The 17,818-nt window shown below is 47.7% G+C and overlaps 1 protein-coding gene across 1 annotated transcript in view; it reads left to right on the top strand.

The window, feature by feature from the left end:
- lmln (leishmanolysin-like (metallopeptidase M8 family)) overlaps window positions 1-17,818 on the top strand; it is a 98,638-nt gene that overhangs the window by 76,793 nt on the left and 4,027 nt on the right. Inside the window, 5 exon segments of the mRNA XM_085986517.1 lie at window positions 5,136-5,268; window positions 7,514-7,652; window positions 7,655-7,672; window positions 10,213-10,343; window positions 14,549-14,759. Of these exon segments, the coding sequence (XP_085842643.1) occupies window positions 5,136-5,268; window positions 7,514-7,652; window positions 7,655-7,672; window positions 10,213-10,343; window positions 14,549-14,759 (632 nt within the window).

The following is a 17,818-nucleotide window of genomic DNA, read 5'->3' as shown; positions in this document are numbered from 1 at the left end:
CTTCCCCCAGTCGCGCGCTCTCTTCCCCCCAGTCGCGCGCTCTCTTCCCCCCAGTCGCGCGCTCTCTTCCCCCCAGTCGCGCGCTCTCTTCCCCCCAGTCGCGCGCTCTCTTCCCCCCAGTCGCGCGCTCTCTTCCCCCCAGTCGCGCGCTCTCTTCCCCCCAGTCGCGCGCGCTCTCTTCCCCCAGTCGCGCGCTCTCTTCCCCCCAGTCGCGCGCTCTCTTCCCCCCAGTCGCGCGCATCTCTTCCCCCCAGTCGCGCGCTCTACTTCCCCCCAGTCGCGCGCTCTCTTCCCCCCAGTCGCGCGCTCTCTTCCCCCCAGTCGCGCGCGTCTCTTCCCCCCAGTCGCGCGCTCTCTTCCCCCCAGTCGCGCGCTCTCTTCCCCCCAGTCGCGCGCTCTCTTCCCCCCAGTCGCGCGCTCTCTTCCCCCCAGTCGCGCGCTCTCTTCCCCCCAGTCGCGCGCTCTCTTCCCCCCAGTCGCGCGCTCTCTTCCCCCAGTCGCGCGCTCTCTTCCCCCCAGTCGCGCGCTCTCTTCCCCCCAGTCGCGCGCTCTCTTCCCGTCGCGCGCTCTCTCAGTCGCGCTCTCTTCCCCCCAGTCGCGCGCTCTCTTCCCCCCAGTCGCGCGCTCTCTTCCCCCCAGTCGCGCGCTCTCTTCCCCCCAGTCGCGCGCTTCTTCCCCCCAGTCGCGCGCTCTCTTCCCCCCCAGTCGCGCGCTCTCTTCCCCCCAGTCGCGCGCTCTCTTCCCCCCAGTCGCGCGCTCTCTTCCCCCCAGTCGCGCGCTCTCTTCCCCCCAGTCGCGCGCTCTCTTCCCCCCAGTCGCGCGCTCTCTTCCCCCCAGTCGCGCGCTCTTCTTCCCCCCAGTCGCGCGCTCTCTTCCCCCCAGTCGCGCGCTCTCTTCCCCCCAGTCGCGCGCTCTCTTCCCCCCAGTCGCGCGCTCTCTTCCCCCCAGTCGCGCGCTCTCTTCCCCCCAGTCGCGCGCTCTCTTCCCCCCAGTCGCGCGCTCTCTTCCCCCCAGTCGCGCGCTCTCTTCCCCCCAGTCGCGCGCTCTCTTCCCCCCAGTCGCGCGCTCTCTTCCCCCCAGTCGCGCGCTCTCTTCCCCCCAGTCGCGCGCTCTCTTCCCCCCAGTCGCGCGCTCTCTTCCCCCCAGTCGCGCGCTCTCTTCCCCCCAGTCGCGCGCTCTCTTCCCCCAGTCGCGCGCTCTCTTCCCCCCAGTCGCGCGCTCTCTTCCCCCCAGTCGCGCGCTCTCTTCCCCCCAGTCGCGCGCTCTCTTCCCCCCAGTCGCGCGCTCTCTTCCCCCCAGTCGCGCGCTCTCTTCCCCCCAGTCGCGCGCTCTCTTCCCCCCAGTCGCGCGCTCTCTTCCCCCCAGTCGCGCGCTCTCTTCCCCCCAGTCGCGCGCTCTCTTCCCCCCAGTCGCGCGCTCTCTTCCCCCCAGTCGCGCGCTCTCTTCCCCCCAGTCGCGCGCTCTCTTCCCCCCAGTCGCGCGCTCTCTTCCCCCCAGTCGCGCGCTCTCTTCCCCCCAGTCGCGCGCTCTCTTCCCCCCAGTCGCGCGCTCTTCCCCCCAGTCGCGCGCTCTCTTCCCCCAGTCGCGCGCTCTCTTCCCCCCAGTCGCGCGCTCTCTTCCCCCCAGTCGCGCGCTCTCTTCCCCCCAGTCGCGCGCTTCTCTTCCCCCCAGTCGCGCGCTCTCTTCCCCCCAGTCGCGCGCTCTCTTCCCCCCAGTCGCGCGCTCTCTTCCCCCCAGTCGCGCGCTCTCTTCCCCCCAGTCGCGCGCTCTCTTCCCCCCCAGTCGCGCGCTCTCTTCCCCCCAGTCGCGCGCTCTCTTCCCCCCAGTCGCGCGCTCTCTTCCCCCCAGTCGCGCGCTCTCTTCCCCCCAGTCGCGCGCTTCCGTCGGCTCTCTCCCCCAGTCGCGCGCTCTCTTCCCCCCAGTCGCGCGCTCTCTTCCCCCCAGTCGCGCGCTCTCTTCCCCCAGTCGCGCTCTCTCTTCCCCCCAGTCGCGCGCTCTCTTCCCCCCAGTCGCGCGCTCTCTTCCCCCCAGTCGCGCGCTCTCTTCCCCCCAGTCGCGCGCCTCTCTTCCCCCCAGTCGCGCGCTCTCTTCCCCCCAGTCGCGCGCTCTCTTCCCCCCAGTCGCGCGCTCTCTTCCCCCCAGTCGCGCGCTCTCTTCCCCCCAGTCGCGCGCTCTCTTCCCCCCAGTCGCGCGCTCTCTTCCCCCAGTCGCGCGCTCTCTTCCCCCCAGTCGCGCGCTCTCTTCCCCCCAGTCGCGCGCTCTCTTCCCCCCAGTCGCGCGCTCTCTTCCCCCCAGTCGCGCGCTCTCTTCCCCCCAGTCGCGCGCTCTCTTCCCCCCAGTCGCGCGCTCTCTTCCCCCCCAGTCGCGCGCTCTCTTCCCCCAGTCGCGCGCTCTCTTCCCCCCAGTCGCGCGCTTCTCTTCCCCCCAGTCGCGCGCTTCTTCCCCAGTCGCGCTCTCTTCCCCCAGTCGCGCGCTCTCTCCCAGTCGCGCGCTCTCTTCCCCGCGCGCTCTCTTCCAGTCGCGCGCTCTCTTCCCCCAGTCGCGCGCTCTCTTCCCCCAGTCGCGCGCTCTCTTCCCCCCAGTCGCGCGCTCTCTTCCCCCAGTCGCGCGCTCTCTTCCCCCCAGTCGCGCGCTCTCTTCCCCCCAGTCGCGCGCTCTCTTCCCCCCAGTCGCGCGCTCTCTTCCCCCCAGTCGCGCGCTCTCTTCCCCCAGTCGCGCGCTCTCTTCCCCCCAGTCGCGCGCTCTCTTCCCCCCAGTCGCGCGCTCTCCCCAGTCGCGCTCTTCCCCCAGTCGCGCGCTCTCTTCCCCCCAGTCGCGCGCTCTCTTCCCCCCAGTCGCGCGCTCTCCTTCCCCCCAGTCGCGCGCTCTCTTCCCCCCAGTCGCGCGCTCTCTTCCCCCCAGTCGCGCGCTCTCTCTTCCCCCCAGTCGCGCGCTCTCTTCCCCCCAGTCGCGCGCTCTCTTCCCCCCAGTCGCGCGCTCTCTTCCCCCCAGTCGCGCGCTCTCTTCCCCCCAGTCGCGCGCTCCTTCCCCCAGTCGCGCGCTCTCTTCCCCCAGTCGCGCGCTCTCTCCCCCAGTCGCGCGCTCTCTTCCCCCCAGTCGCGCGCTCTCTTCCCCCAGTCGCGCGCTCTCTTCCCCAGTCGCGCGCGCTCTCTTCCCCCCCAGTCGCGCGCGCTCTCGCCCCCCCCAGTCGCGCGCGCTCTCGCCCCCCCAGTCGCGCGCGCTCTCGCCCCCCCCAGTCGCGCGCGCTCTCGCCCCCCCCAGTCGCGCGCGCTCTCAGCCCCCCCCCCAGTCGCGCGCGCTCTCGCCCCCCCCAGTCGCGCGCGCTCTCGCCCCCCCCCAGTCGCGCGCGCTCTCGCCCCCCCCAGTCGCGCGCGCTCTCGCCCCCCCCCAGTCGCGCGCGCTCTCGCCCCCCCCAGTCGCGCGCGCTCTCTCGCCCCCCCCAGTCGCGCGCGCTCTCGCCCCCCCCCAGTCGCGCGCGCTCTCGCCCCCCCCAGTCGCGCGCGCTCTCGCCCCCCCCAGTCGCGCGCGCTCTCGCCCCCCCCCCAGTCGCGCGCGCTCTCGCCCCCCCCAGTCGCGCGCGCTCTCGCCCCCCCCAGTCGCGCGCGCCTCTCGCCCCCCCCAGTCGCGCGCGCTCTCGCCCCCCCCAGTCGCGCGCGCTCTCGCCCCCCCCAGTCGCGCGCGCTCTCGCCCCCCCCAGTCGCGCGCGCTCTCCCCGCCCCCCCCCCCAGTCGCGCGCGCTCTCGCCCCCCCCAGTCGCGCGCGCTCTCGCCCCCCCCAGTCGCGCGCGCTCTCGCCCCCCCCAGTCGCGCGCGCTCTCGCCCCCCCCCAGTCGCGCGCGCTCTCGCCCCCCCCCAGTCGCGCGCGCTCTCGCCCCCCCCCAGTCGCGCGCGCTCTCGCCCCCCCCCAGTCGCGCGCGCTCTCGCCCCCCCCCAGTCGCGCGCGCTCCCCCCCCCCCCCAGTCGCGCGCGCTCTCGCCCCCCCCCAGTCGCGCGCGAGCTCTCGCCCCCCCCCAGTCGCGCGCGCTCTCGCCCCCCCCCCAGTCGCGCGCGCTCTCCCTCTTCCAACAACAACATGCCCTCGAAAAAGCCTCGGCACCGCCGGGCACTCCAGCTAGTTTTGTTAAGGAAGTGCTCCTAATGACTAACAGCAGTTTAGGGGGATGGTGTATTGCGAGCAGTGCTTATAATGATGACTAACAATGCTTGGATGGTGGCCTACTTAACTTTATTAACATTATAATTCGTTACAATTTGGGGGACTTCAACAACAACAATAACTTATATAGCGCCTTTAACGTATTAAAACATCCTAAGGCGCTGCACAGGAGTGTTACAAAAAAATATACTGATACCGAGCCATATAAGATGTTAGGGCAGATGACCAAAAGCTTGGTCGAAGAGGTAGGCTTTAAAGAGCGTCTTAAAGGAGGAAAGTGAAGTGACGAGGCGGAGAGATTTAGGGAGGGAATTCCAGAGCTGGGCCCTAGGCAGCTGAAGGCCCTTCCCAATACTTTTTACTCATACCCAAAGAAAGATTCCACTTCCATAGGCAAGCCTACCATCCAGTATATTCCTACTTTTGTATAGTTTAAACAGAACTATATATGAGTTAAACATAAGGCCTTTAAGAAAGTTTGCTAGGATATGTTTAAACTTCTGCAATACCAACGAGCTATAAATAATATGAAACACAAATATGCTAATAAACTGACGGGGTAGATTTCTGATGTGTCACATAGTACATCAGCTGACTTTTTTTTTGAAAGGTCAGGGTCATGGGATCCAAAAAAGTAGCTGTTATATTACTCTTTATCACCATACTGTAGTTTGGTTTCTTCTATTTGAGTAAATAAAAATTTTCCACATACTGTACATTAATGCTTACAATGTAACATTGTTGTATTTTCAACTACCCAATATTGCCCCTTCTTAATGATAACATTTCTCTTGAATATGATTCATACTGCAACCAGAATAAGATAGATGATGTAATGTAATTCAAGAGTCAAAAATTAGTTTGAAGTGGATTTTTCTTTCCTGTGCTTAGAAATGACGTGAAAACTGAGACACAAATTTGTGTAAAGTGGTCATTGTTAAACTGTTACACGTAATGATATTATGAATATTTCTCTTCAGAAATAAGAATGTAACTCCATATTGTGACACATTGAGGACATCGCCATTACAGCTGACATGTCGACAGGACCAGAGGGCTGTGGCAGTATGTAATTTAGAAAAGTACCCAGCACATCTGCCATCAGAGTATCAGGTATAATGGAATCCTTCCCTTTTTACACCCAGGTTAGCATCATGAGTGTAGAAGTTTTAGTAAGCCACTGCTGTAAAGATTAGCCCCTCAGCCTTCACAACTGAAATCCATCTCACCTTCAAAGTCACAGAGTTGGTCATTAGCTTATATTTTAATTTTATATTTGTAAGCTTTATGATGATATAAATTGCAAAAAAATATATATACTTTCAGGTTTATTCTTCCATATAGAATTACTTCCTTGCTGGGGTTGGGGGGGGCGATGTATTTAAGTCGGGACAGGAGGAATAAGAGGTATCTTCCAATCATTTCCTTTTGTAACTAGAAAATTTCTTTCTTCCACTGTGCTTTACTGTAGATACTATTAGCTTCTCACACTGTTTTCTGTTCACCACGGCTGAAACTAGTTTACATTTGACTCTTTCCTTACAGACCCGCATGTGGCTGGAAAGGTTCCCTCCTTTTTCAATACCTGTTAATTAGAATAAATGGAACATGCAATAGTATAAACCTACATATAAAATGTATGTCCCAACAACATCATGGCTGTAGTGCTAAAGACCTGTGCTCCAGAACTAGCTGCCCCTCTGGCCAAGCTGTTCCAGTTAAGCTACAACACTGACATCTTTCTGACAAAGTGGAAAATTACCCTGGTATGTCTTGTCCATAAAAAGCAGGACAAATCCAATCCGGCCATCAAGCCTACTCTCAATCAACAGCAAAATGATGGAAGGTGTCATTGACAGTGCTATTAAATGGCACTTACTCACCAATAACCTGCTCACCGATGCTCAGTTTGGGTTGCCAGGACAACTTGGCTCCAGACCTCATTACCACCTTGATCCAAACATTCAATGGCATTACCGTCATCCAATCCACAACCATCAACATCCTGGGGTTCGCCATTGACCACAAACTCAACTGGACCACCCACATAAATACTATGGCTACAAGAGCAGGTCAGATGCTGGGTATTCTGCAGCGAGTGACTCACCTCCTTACTCTCCAAAGTCTTTCCACCATCTACAAGGCAAAAGTCAGGAGTGTGATGGAATACACTCCACTTTCCTGGATGAGTGCAGCTCCAACAACACTCCAGAAGCTCGACATCGTCCAGGACAAAGCAGTCCACTTGATCGGCACCTGATCCACCACCTTAAACATTCACTCCCTTCACCACCGGCGCAGTGTGATTGCAGTGTGTACCATCTACAAGTTGCACTGCAGCAACTCATCAAGACTTCTTTGACACCACCTCCCCAACCCGTGTCCTCTCCCACCTAGCAGGGACAAGGGCAGCAGGCGCATGGGAACACCACCACCTCCAAGTTCCCCTCCAAGTCACACACCATCCTGACTTGAAAATATATCGCCATTCCTTCATCGTTGCTGAGTCAAAATCCTGGAACTTCGTACCTAACAACACTGTGGGAGTAAATTCACGAACTGCAGCGGGTCAGAAGGCAGCTCACCATCACCTTCTCAAAGGCAGCTAGGGATGGGCAATAAATGCTGGCCTTGAATAAACAAAAAATTAAAAATGATTGGAAAATGGGGTATTGGTATTTGAAACCTAATTGCAGCAGAATATACTATCTTCCAAATCATTAACTCGTACTGCAATTTGCTTCTATCAGGGTATTTATTTTTTCCCCAGAAGCAAATGATTCTTTTTCTTCCAAGGGCAACATAACCTACTTCGACACTTGCAACCTTCCCGATTCAACATTGAGTTCAACAATTTCAGATCATAACCACTGCTTCCACTTCTCAGACAGCAGGTGCTGGTAATGATTCTGCTGTTGCCATTTACAGCTCCTCTAGACCCATCTTTTGTTTCTTTACTTGTCCATTACCACCCCCTTTTGCTTTGCACCATCATCCCTTTTGGTCATTTAATCACTTTCACCCTATCACAGACCTACCCTTTCATTCTTTCCTCCCCTCCCTCCCCTATCCCTGCCTCTGTACTTGCTTAAAATCTGTTACATCTGTAACATTTTCCAGTTCTGACAAAAGGTCACTGACCTGGAATGTTAACTCTGTTTCTCTCTCCGCTGATGCTGCCTGACTTGCTGATTATTTCCAGCATTTTCTGTTTATATTTAAGATTTCCAGCATCCACAGTATTTTGCCTTTGGATAATCTACTTCTGTTTTGCTCTGCATTTCTTTCAGCCCCTCATTCCATCATCAAAACAAAATTGCGACGATTTACACTAAAGGCTTATATTTGTTTTCTGCAGTATTTTGACTATCTTGATGGTGTACCAGAGGGAGAGTTGCAGTACTATGGTGGATCAGTGGAGATAGCTGACTACTGTCCTTTTAGCCAAGAGTTCAGCTGGTATATAAGTGGAGAATTCCAACGTGGCTCTGATTGCAGGATTCTCAAAATCAGCCAGGTTGGTTAAGCATCAAAACTTATCTAGTAGTCTTTGAGCCATGGTCAGGTCAATACCAACACAGTAATTTACTGTTGCAGGATTGTGAAATTCCCATTGCATTTACCTTGTTTGTTGTGCCATCCAAGTACCTCAGTGGAAACCTTTTGCTTGGTACCTTTTTATTATTGCACAATGTGTAAAAGGATTTTGAAGAGATAATGAAGAACCATGTGCATTTATATATCAGGAACTTTAAATTGGCAATGATCATTTCGTACTTATTTTTACCCATGTCAAAATAATTCATTGAGCATGAAAAATTCACAGCATTATGCATTTGCTTCTTGTTCTTCACTCGTGTAGCCATTGTGGTTAGCCTTTGCATGAAATGTTATCACAACTTTGATTCATTAGGTAGCTTTGATTCAAACCAAAACTTCTGTTTTTCTTTTTCATTGTCATCCTAAACTTAAAAGGTATAGAAGATATAAGTTGGGGACCAATTGCATTGATGCAACGGCTTCTTTTGTTGTTTAATGTACTAAAAAAGAGGGAAAATGTCTCGGTCATACTTCTTATACATTGGGGTAATGTTGTAGCTAATGCTATGATGTCATAGAAGACAATGCGGCCCAAAATGGATCTGAATATTGTATCGCGAAGATTAAACAATACAGGCCACAGTATAAATATCAAAAGCAATATCCTTCTTTTGTTGAGAATCATCAAAAGTAATTTGGAGAATAGTTCATGGATTAATTTTGTAGTCCATTTGCTTATTGAACCAAACTAACCTTTTCACAATCACCTTTTTCAGCAAAATGTTAGTTGTTAAATACAAATTGTCAGCTTGCCCTCAGAATTATACCATCTCTGTTGAGGAAAAAATCCTCTGTTCTGATTAAATATACTGGAAATCAGTTACCAATCATGTTTTTATTAGTATCTAGTGTATTTCCTCGTGGCTAAATTTCATGTGTTGCATGTTGCTTTGATCTGTTTTCTGTCCTCCCGCGTGTGTCTCTAATCTGTGTAGACAGACTGAGAAACACTGCAGTAGTTGAGACTTGATATGAATTGTTAAACTGCTTTATTTTATAACAACAATTACACCCATAACGTAGAAAAACATCCGAAGGCACTTCACAGAAGCGTAATCAGACAAAACTGAATGCCGAGCCAAAGAAGAGGATATTAGGGAGGGCTGATTAAAAGCTTGGCCAAAGAGGTGGATTTTAAGGAGGGTCTTAAATGAGGAGTAGGAGGTGCAATGACTTAGAGAGTGAATTCCAGAGCATAGGGCCTGGAAGGCTGAAGGCACGGCCGCCATTGGTAGAGCAAATGGAGTGAGATGTGCGTAAAGCCAGAAATCAGGAACAGAGTTCTCGGATTGTTATGGGGCTGAAGGAGGTTATAGAGATGGGGAGGGGGCAAGGCCATGAAGTGCTTCAAACACAAGCATAAGAATTTTAAATTTGAGATGTTGGGGGTCTAGGAGTCAATATAGATCATTGAGCACAGGGGTGATAGGTGCGTGTGACTTGGTGTTTGCGGCAGGAGTGGTCTTCCCCATTTTTAGCTGAAAGAAATTGGAGCTGTTCGTGGATTTCACTTACTCTCAATTCATTCTGTAATTGACTACCTCTCCCCCCTGACTTTTGCCACATTCGCTCTCTGGCTAAAATGCTAGAGCAAAACAAGCTGGGATACCCTGACCATTTGGGCCCCTTTAAAATATTCTAACACAAGTTCATCCAGAATTGAATGTTGGACAAGCAATGTGACGGGCAGTGGAGAGAATGAGATTGGTGTTGGACAAGCAATGTGACGGGCAGTGGAGAGGATGAGATTGGTGTTGGACAAGCAATGCGACGGGCAGTGGAGAGGATGAGATTGGTGTTGCCAGTGTACATGTGGAAGCTGACCCCCATGTCTTCGGATGATATTGCCAAGGGGCAGCATATAGATGAGGAGGAGGAGGATGGGGCCAAGGATAGATACTTGGGAAACTCGAGCTAATGATGTGGGGGCAGGAAGAGAAGCCACCCTATTTCTGTAATCTCTGTCAGCCCTACGTCACTTAACCTAGACTCTCTTCCTCTAACTCCAGCTTCTTGTAAATTCCCTCCTCCATTCACCCCACCATCAGTGGCCATGCCTTCAACCACCTATGCCCCACACACTGGAATTCCCCCTAAGCCTCCATCTCTATCTCCCTCTCCTCCTTTTAAGATCATGTTTACAATCCACATTTTTGACCAAGCTGTTGGTCAGCATCTTAATCTCTCCCCCTCCCCCCCCCCCCCCCCCATCCCCTTTGGCTCTGTTTTTCTTTGCATTTCTGTAAAGCACCTTGGAACATTTTTCTATGTTAAAAACACTATATAAGTTGTTTGTTTGGCTCCCAGTGGATTACAATAGTTTACATAATGGAGCAGCAGGTGGCTGTTGCACAACATGTCCTCTGTATTTTGATTTGACTTGTATTTACATCATGTGTTATTGTATATGTTGAGATTTAGCTGTCTGGTAAAATTGTTAATCTATTTGCATTTCAGAGCCTTCTCGAAACTATGGTGCTGAAAAATATGGACCAGACTCTATCTGCCTAACTCAGAAATCTCATTTTGTTATGCAGCAATGCACCAAGAGTCCAGGCTCCCCAGACTGGGGTAGTGGGTGTTATAGGGTGAGTTGAGGTGTCTGTGTTTAGCAAGATTTTTTTCAAATCTCAAACAAGAACAAGACTTCCATTAATAAAAAACCTTACAGACAGTACACTCACCATAATGTGTCTGAAATGAATACAGATATACAGTAAGCATATTTTGTAAAGTTTGTCTTTAATAATGAAATGGCCATCACTGGGCATTCTATGAGTGTGCTATAATGGGAGTCCACAGTAGTTAATAGAAATGTTACGACCCCAGTGTAACTCCTGAGTAATATAAACTGCAGATGAAAATTACAGATTGGCCTTTGTGAAACCTCTTTCTTACTGGGAAATAATGATTGGAGTTCATTTGGAGTGAGCACGTGATGAAAGCAACTTTTTCTGTTGGACTGTTTATTAAAAAAAAAATCAGTGATGAAAATCTGAAATAATAACAGAAAATTGCTGAAAATACACAGATCAGTCGGCATCTGCAACAGAAAGATAGGCTAATGTTTCATCAGCAGGATCTTGTCCAAAAATGTTGCATCAGAAGGGTCTCATTCAATCAACTGCTGACTAACCTGCTGTTTGTTTTCAGCATTTTCTATTTATTAGTATGAAGACCACGGGACTTTAATGGGTCTTTGATTCTGGCATTGGGATTTAGCAACATAAACATAGGAAAGAAGCTCCTAGGAAATACAAATGACTTACAGATGTCACCATCTACAATCTGAACTACAGAAGCACCAAATATAAAAGCACCCTAAAATCTATCATTAACTTAGAAGTAAAATGTAGGCTTATCACTCGACTGAATATTGCATAACTATAAAGTAATTGGAAGGTCTCTGCTCTCAAACCGCTGCACAGCTATCTAAAGAGCCAAGAAGTATTTTTAGAATGTAACACCAGTAAAATGATAAGCCTATATTTTACGTTTTATTCCTGATTTAGTAACAGACTTTAAAAAAAATGTTGTGCTCATCCTTAAGTGCTACGAAAACAAAAGTATCTGTTTACCTAGCTGACATTCAACAACTTTCTGTCTCACCTGGCTATGTTAAAAGTCAGATATTTGGAATTTGAAGTTGAACAGTGCAAGCAGGACCAGTGACAATACAATTCACTTTAAAATTGATTTAAATTCCAGGGACCTTGGATATCGGATTTCAACAATCAAGTTTACTAAAGGGGGGGGTGAGGGGTTAACTCTGTTTCTTTTAATAATAGGCATCAATCAAAAAGCACAAATATTTTTGGAACCTTTGACCTGACTTGTGAAAATATATTGACACCATCAAAAACAGATTACCTGGTAATTTATCACATTCCTGTTTATGGGATCTTGTTGTGAGCGAACTGTTGGCTGCCATTGCGGCAACTTAATAGTCAATGCATTTGATTCATTGCATGTGAAACACGTTATTGTTTGTGAAGTGGTGAGATACATAAATACAAATCTTTTAAAAACTTTTTAAATTAGTAAAGTATGTTCTGTACCTTAATTTACAAAAATACGTTAATAACAAAGAATGTTAATCCTATGAACAAAAAACTGCAGGTACTGGAAATCTGAAACTCTGTTTTTGGTATCATTCAAATTTCTTTTTGCCATTTGGAAATTAATTGTGGTGGAGGAAGGGAAAACTAGGCACAAGCAGAGACCAGACATGCTGATGTATTGTTCAACAATTTAAAAAAGCTTTAAGATTTGAAATTAAACATTTTCTGAGCCACTCAGCATTACGGCACTTACTGACCTCCATTGCTATACAGAATTTGTTCATCCCAGTTTGGCATAAAAATAAAACAAAAAAGGTGACTCAACCGTGGCTAACGAGGGAAATTAGGGATAGCATAAGATCCAAGGAGAGGACATATAAATTGGCCAGAAAAAGCAGTAAACCTGAGGATTGGGAGCAGTTTAGGATTCAACAAAGGAGGACAAAGGGATTAATTAAGAAAGGGAAAATAGAATATGAGAGTAAGCTTTCAGGGAACATAAAAACTGACTGTAAAAGCTTTTATAGATATGTGAATAGAAAAAGATTGGTGAGGTCATTTATAATGGGGAACAAAGAAATGGCAGACCAATTAAATACATATTTTGGTTCTGTCTTCACAAAGGAGGACACAAATAACCTCCCAGAGATGTCGGGGAACATAGGGTCTGATGAAAGGGAGGAACTGAAAGAAATCAGTATTTGTAGGGAAATGGTGTTAGGGAAATTGATGGGATTGAAGGCCGATAAATCCCCAGGGCCTGATAATCTACATCCTAGGGTACTTAAGGAAATGGCCCTGGAAATAGTTGATGCTTTGCTGATCATCTTCCAGCATTCGATGGAATCTGGAACAGTACCCATGGATTGGAGGGTAGCTAATGTTACCCCACTATTCAAAAAAGGTGGTAGAGAGAAAACGGGGAATTACAGACCGGTAAGCCTGACATCGGTAGTGGGGAAAATGCTAGAGTCCATTATAAAAGATGTAATAGCAGAGCTATTGGAAAACAGTGACAGGATCGGACAAAGTCAACATGGATTTACAAAAGGTAAATCATGCTTGACTAATCTACTGGAATTTTTTGAGGATGTAACTGGTAAAATAGATAAGGGAGAACCAGTGGATGTAGTGTATTTGGACTTTCAGAAGGCTTTCGATAAGGTCCCGCTGAAGAGATTAGCGTGTAAAGTTAAGGCACATGGGATTGGGGGCAAGGTATTGACTTGGATAGAGAACTGGTTGGCAGACAGAAAGCAAAGAGTTGGAATAAACGGGTCTTTTTCCGAGTGGCAGGCAGTGACTAGTGGGGTACCGCAGGGATCGGTCCTTGGGCCCCAGCTATTCACAATATATATTAATGATCTAGACAAGGGAACTAGATGTAATATCTCCAAATTTGCAGACGACACAAAGCTGGGTGGGCATGTGTGCTGTGAGGAGGATGCCGAGAAACTCCAGGATGATTTGGACAGGTTGGGTGATTGGGCAAAAGCATGGCAGATGCAATATAATGTGGATAAATGTGAGGTTATCCACTTTGGTGGCAAAAACAAGAAGGCAGATTATTATCTGAATGGCAATTGATTGGGAGAAGGGGAAGTGCAACGAGACCTGGGTGTCCTTGTGCACCAGTTGCTGAAGGTAAGCATGCAGGTGCAGCAGGCGGTTAAGAAGGCAAATGGCATGTTGGCCTTCGTAGCGAGAGGGTTTGAGTACAGGAACAAGGATGTCTTGCTGCAGTTATACAGGGCCTTGGTGAGACCACATCTTGAGTATTGTGTGCAGTTTTGGTTGCCTTATCTGAGGAAGGATGTTCTTGCCATGGAAGGAGTTCAGCGAAGATTCACCAGGCTGATACCTGGGATGGCAGGAATGACGTATGAGGAGAGATTGGGTCGATTGGGCTTGTACTCACTGGAGTTTAGAAGAATGAGAGGGGATCTCATTGAAACTTATAAAATTCTGACAGGACTGGACAGACTAGATGCAGGAAGGATGTTCCCAATGGTCGGGGAGTCCAGAACCAGGGGTCACAGTCTAAGGATAAGGGGTAGGCCATTTAGGACAGAAATGAGGAGGAATTTCTTCACCCAGAGAGTGGTGAACCTGTGGAATTCTCTACCACAGAAGGCAGTAGAGGCCAATACATTAAATATATTCAAGAAGAAGTTGGATATATTTCTTAAGGCTAAAGGGATCAAGGGGTATGGGGAGAAAGCAGGGACCGGGTATTGAATTTGGATGATCAGCCATGATTGCATTGAATGGTGGAGCAGGCTCGAGGGGCCAAATGGCCTACTCCTGCTCCTATCTTCTATGTTTCTATGTTTACTTGCCTCCTGGTGATTAAAGAACGGAACACTGTTCAACTAACATTAACAGTGGAATTTCAACATCGCAAATTTGCATTGTAAATTTGCAAATTAACAAAGGAAATGGAAATTTGTGATAAGTTGCCCACCCAGGTTGGAAGGTCTATACATATACGACTTAAAAATGGTTGAATTGTGTTTTGTACTTTTCCTCTATTTATTCAGCAATTACAAGTACTGTACAGCAATAATTTTGTAACATTTGTGGCTAAATAAGAGGATGCTCTCAAAATCGGAAGAAGGAAAGAAAATAAACGAAAGTTTGAATGTTTACATTGTGTTCACAACACAAGTCTGAATTTCCAGTGTGTCTTTTGTAATTTGGAGGATAAATAAATCATTTCCTGTTTTCTTTAGGTTTCTTGTTCAATTGAGGGACTGATCGTTTGGGTTTCTAATAAGTCCTATTTATGTAGTCGAATAGGGCAGGTGCTGCCTATTAATGTTATGATGAATGACTGGGTGTACACGGGAAGTCTGGTATGTCCATCTTGTTTTGACTTCTGCAGTGCTTGCCCACCAGAGCGTGATCCACCATTAAGTAATTTCACAAGGATGATTCCTATAGGTAAAATATTTATCTTTATTGCAGTTTTTTTGTTAGACTGAGATACTTTATGAAAGGCAACTGCCTGGACCAAAAATAAAAAAACTAATTCAGAACTATGTTATTGTTATGTTCACCATCCACCCACATTATTAGGATTTCCAACTCTGATTAAATATTAAGCTCTATCTTGAAAGTTCATTAAGTATAATTCATTGATATCTGTGCTGAAAAATTCTATGATTCTACATTTGCTAGCAATAAAATTCTATGCTACCTTTTTTGTGCTTGTTTTGCAGTGAGAACTTAATCAAATGTGTTTGGTATTTTAATGCTTTCTTGGCTTTTTTTTTCTAATTAAAGGCAAAGAAATTCTCTTCTATGGGGTTTGGTTGTAAATTGTATTTCAATGAAGGAAGTCATTCTCAAGTTACTTCATACCTGTCTTCTGTTTAATGAAAGATAGTTATGCTGTTATGTGTTTTTTTAATAAGGCAGACCAAACTCAACTTCATAAAGAATAGGACTTGTTAATAAAAAGATGTTCTCAAATTATTTAATCATTTTGCTATTGATAGATTGCCTGTGCTCTCTGACCTACAGTGGCTCCCAATCCAGTAGTGCCATGATTTTAAAATTCTCATCCTTATTTTCAATCCTTCCATGGCCTCACCCCATCCTATTTCTGTAACCCCAGTCCTACAACCTTCCAAGATCTCTGCGCTCCTCCAATTCTGGCATCTTGCGCATCCCCGATTTTTAATCGCTCCACCATTGGCAGCCATACCTTTAACTGCCTTAGCTCTAAGCTCCGGAATTCTCTTCCTAAACCTCTTCGCCTCTCTACCTCTCTCTCCTCCTTTTAAGATGCTCCTTAAAACCTACCTCTCTGACCCTTTTGGTCACCTGTTCTATGATCTTATCTGAATGCACACAGCATTCGTAACAAGATAGATGAATTGACGGCACAAATAGAAATAAATGGGTATGATCTAATGGCCATCACAGAGACATGGTTGCAATGTGACCAAGGCTGGGAACTGAATATTCAGGGGTATTTGACATTTCAGAAGGATAGACAGAAAGGAAAAGGAGGTGAGGTAGCTTTGTTAATAAAGGATGAGATCAGTAAAATAGTGAGAAATGACCTTGGCTCAGAAGTTCCAGAGGTAGAATCAATTTGGGTGGAGGTAAGAAATAGTAAAGGAAAGAAGGCACTGGTGGGCGTAGTCGATAGTCCCCCTAACAGTAGCTACACTATAGGACAGAGTATAAATCAAGAAATAATGTGGGCTTGTAAGAAAGGTACTGCAATAATCGTGGGCAATTTTAATCTTCATATAGATTGAACAAATCAAATTGGCAAAAGCAGCCTTGAGGACGAGTTCATAGAGTGTATTCGGGACAGTTTCTTGGAACAATACGTTGTAGAACTGACCAGGGAACAGGCTATTTTAAATCTGGTAATGTGTAATGAAACAGGATTAATTAATAATCTCATAATAAAGGATCCTCTAGAGAAGAGTGATCATAACATGATCGAATTCCACATTCAGTTTGAAGGTGAGAAACTTGGGTCTGAAACTAGAGTATTAAACTTAAATAAAGGCAATTACAAAGGTCTGAGGAGAGAGTTGGCTAAAGTGGACTAGGAAAATAGATTAGAAGGTAAGATGGTAGAAAAGCAGTGGCAGACATTTAAAGGGATATTTCATGACTCTCAACAAAGATATATTTCAGTGAGAAAGAAAGACTCGAAGGATGAAGAGAAGGATGAACCAACCATGGCTAACCAAGGAAGCTAAGGCTGGTATTAAATTGAAAGAAAAGGCATACAATGTTGCAAAGATTAGTGGTAGGCCAGAAGATTGGGAACATTTTAGAAACCAGCAAAGGATGACTAAAAAAATAATAGAGGGAGAAAATAGCTTGAGAGTAAACTAGGAAGAAATATAAAAACTGACAGTAAGAGCTTCTACAAGTATATAAAAAGGAAGAGAGTAGCTAAAGTAAATATTGGTCCCTTCGAGGATGAGACTGGGGAAATAATAATGGGAAACAGGGAAATGGCAGAGGCATTGAACAAATATTTTGTATCTGTCTTCACAGTAGAGGACGCTAAAAACATCCCAGTAATAGTAGAAAATCAAGGGGCAAAAGGGAAGAAGGAACTTAAAACAATCACTATCACTAGAGAAAAAGTGCTAGGCAAACTTATGGGTCTAAAGGCTGACAAGTCCCCTGGACCTGATTGCCTGCATCCTAGGGTCTTAAAAGAAATGGCTACAGAGATAGTGGATGTATTGGTTGTAATCTTCCAAAATTTCCTTAACTCTGGAAAAGTCCCAGCAGATTGGAAAACTGCAAATGTAATGCCCTTATTCAAAAAAGGAAGGAGACAGAAAGCAGGAAACTATAGGCCAGTTAGCCTAACATCTGTCATTGGCTAAATGCTCGAATCCATTATTAAGGAAGTAGTAGCAGGGCATTTAGAAAATCATAATACAATCAAGCAGAGTCAACATGGTTTTATGAAAGGGAAATCGTGTTTGACAAATCTATTAGAGTTCTTTGAGGTGGTAATGAGCAGGGTGGATAAAGGGGAACCAGTAGATGTAGTGTATTTGGATTTCCAAAAGGCACTTGACAAGGTGCCACATAAAAGGTTACTGCATAAGATAAGAGTTCATGGTGTTGGGGGTAATAGATTGGATAGAGAATTGGTTAACAAACAGAGTCGGGATAAATGGGTCATTTTCAGGGTGCCACAAGGATCAGCGCTGGGTCCTCAACTATTTTCAATCTATATTAATGACTTGGATGAAGGAAGCGCGTGTATTGTAGCCAAATTTGCAGACTATACAAAGATAGGTTGGAAAGCAAGTTATGAAGATGACATAGTGTCTGCAAAGGGATATAGATAGGTTAAGTGACTGGGCAAGAATTTGGCAGATGGAGTATAATGTGGAAAAATGTGAAGTTATCCACTTTGGTAGGAAGAATAGAAAAGAAAAATATTATTTAAATGGAGAAAGACTACGGAATGCGGCGGTACAGAGGGATTTGGGTGTCCTCATACA

This window comes from Somniosus microcephalus, chromosome 4, assembly GCF_052327205.1.
Source record: "Somniosus microcephalus isolate GS21.2 chromosome 4, FLI_Smic_1.0, whole genome shotgun sequence".
NCBI lineage: Eukaryota > Metazoa > Chordata > Chondrichthyes > Squaliformes > Somniosidae > Somniosus > Somniosus microcephalus.
The sequence above is the reverse complement of the archived record's forward strand: the minus strand, read 5'-3'. Positions and strand labels throughout refer to the sequence as shown.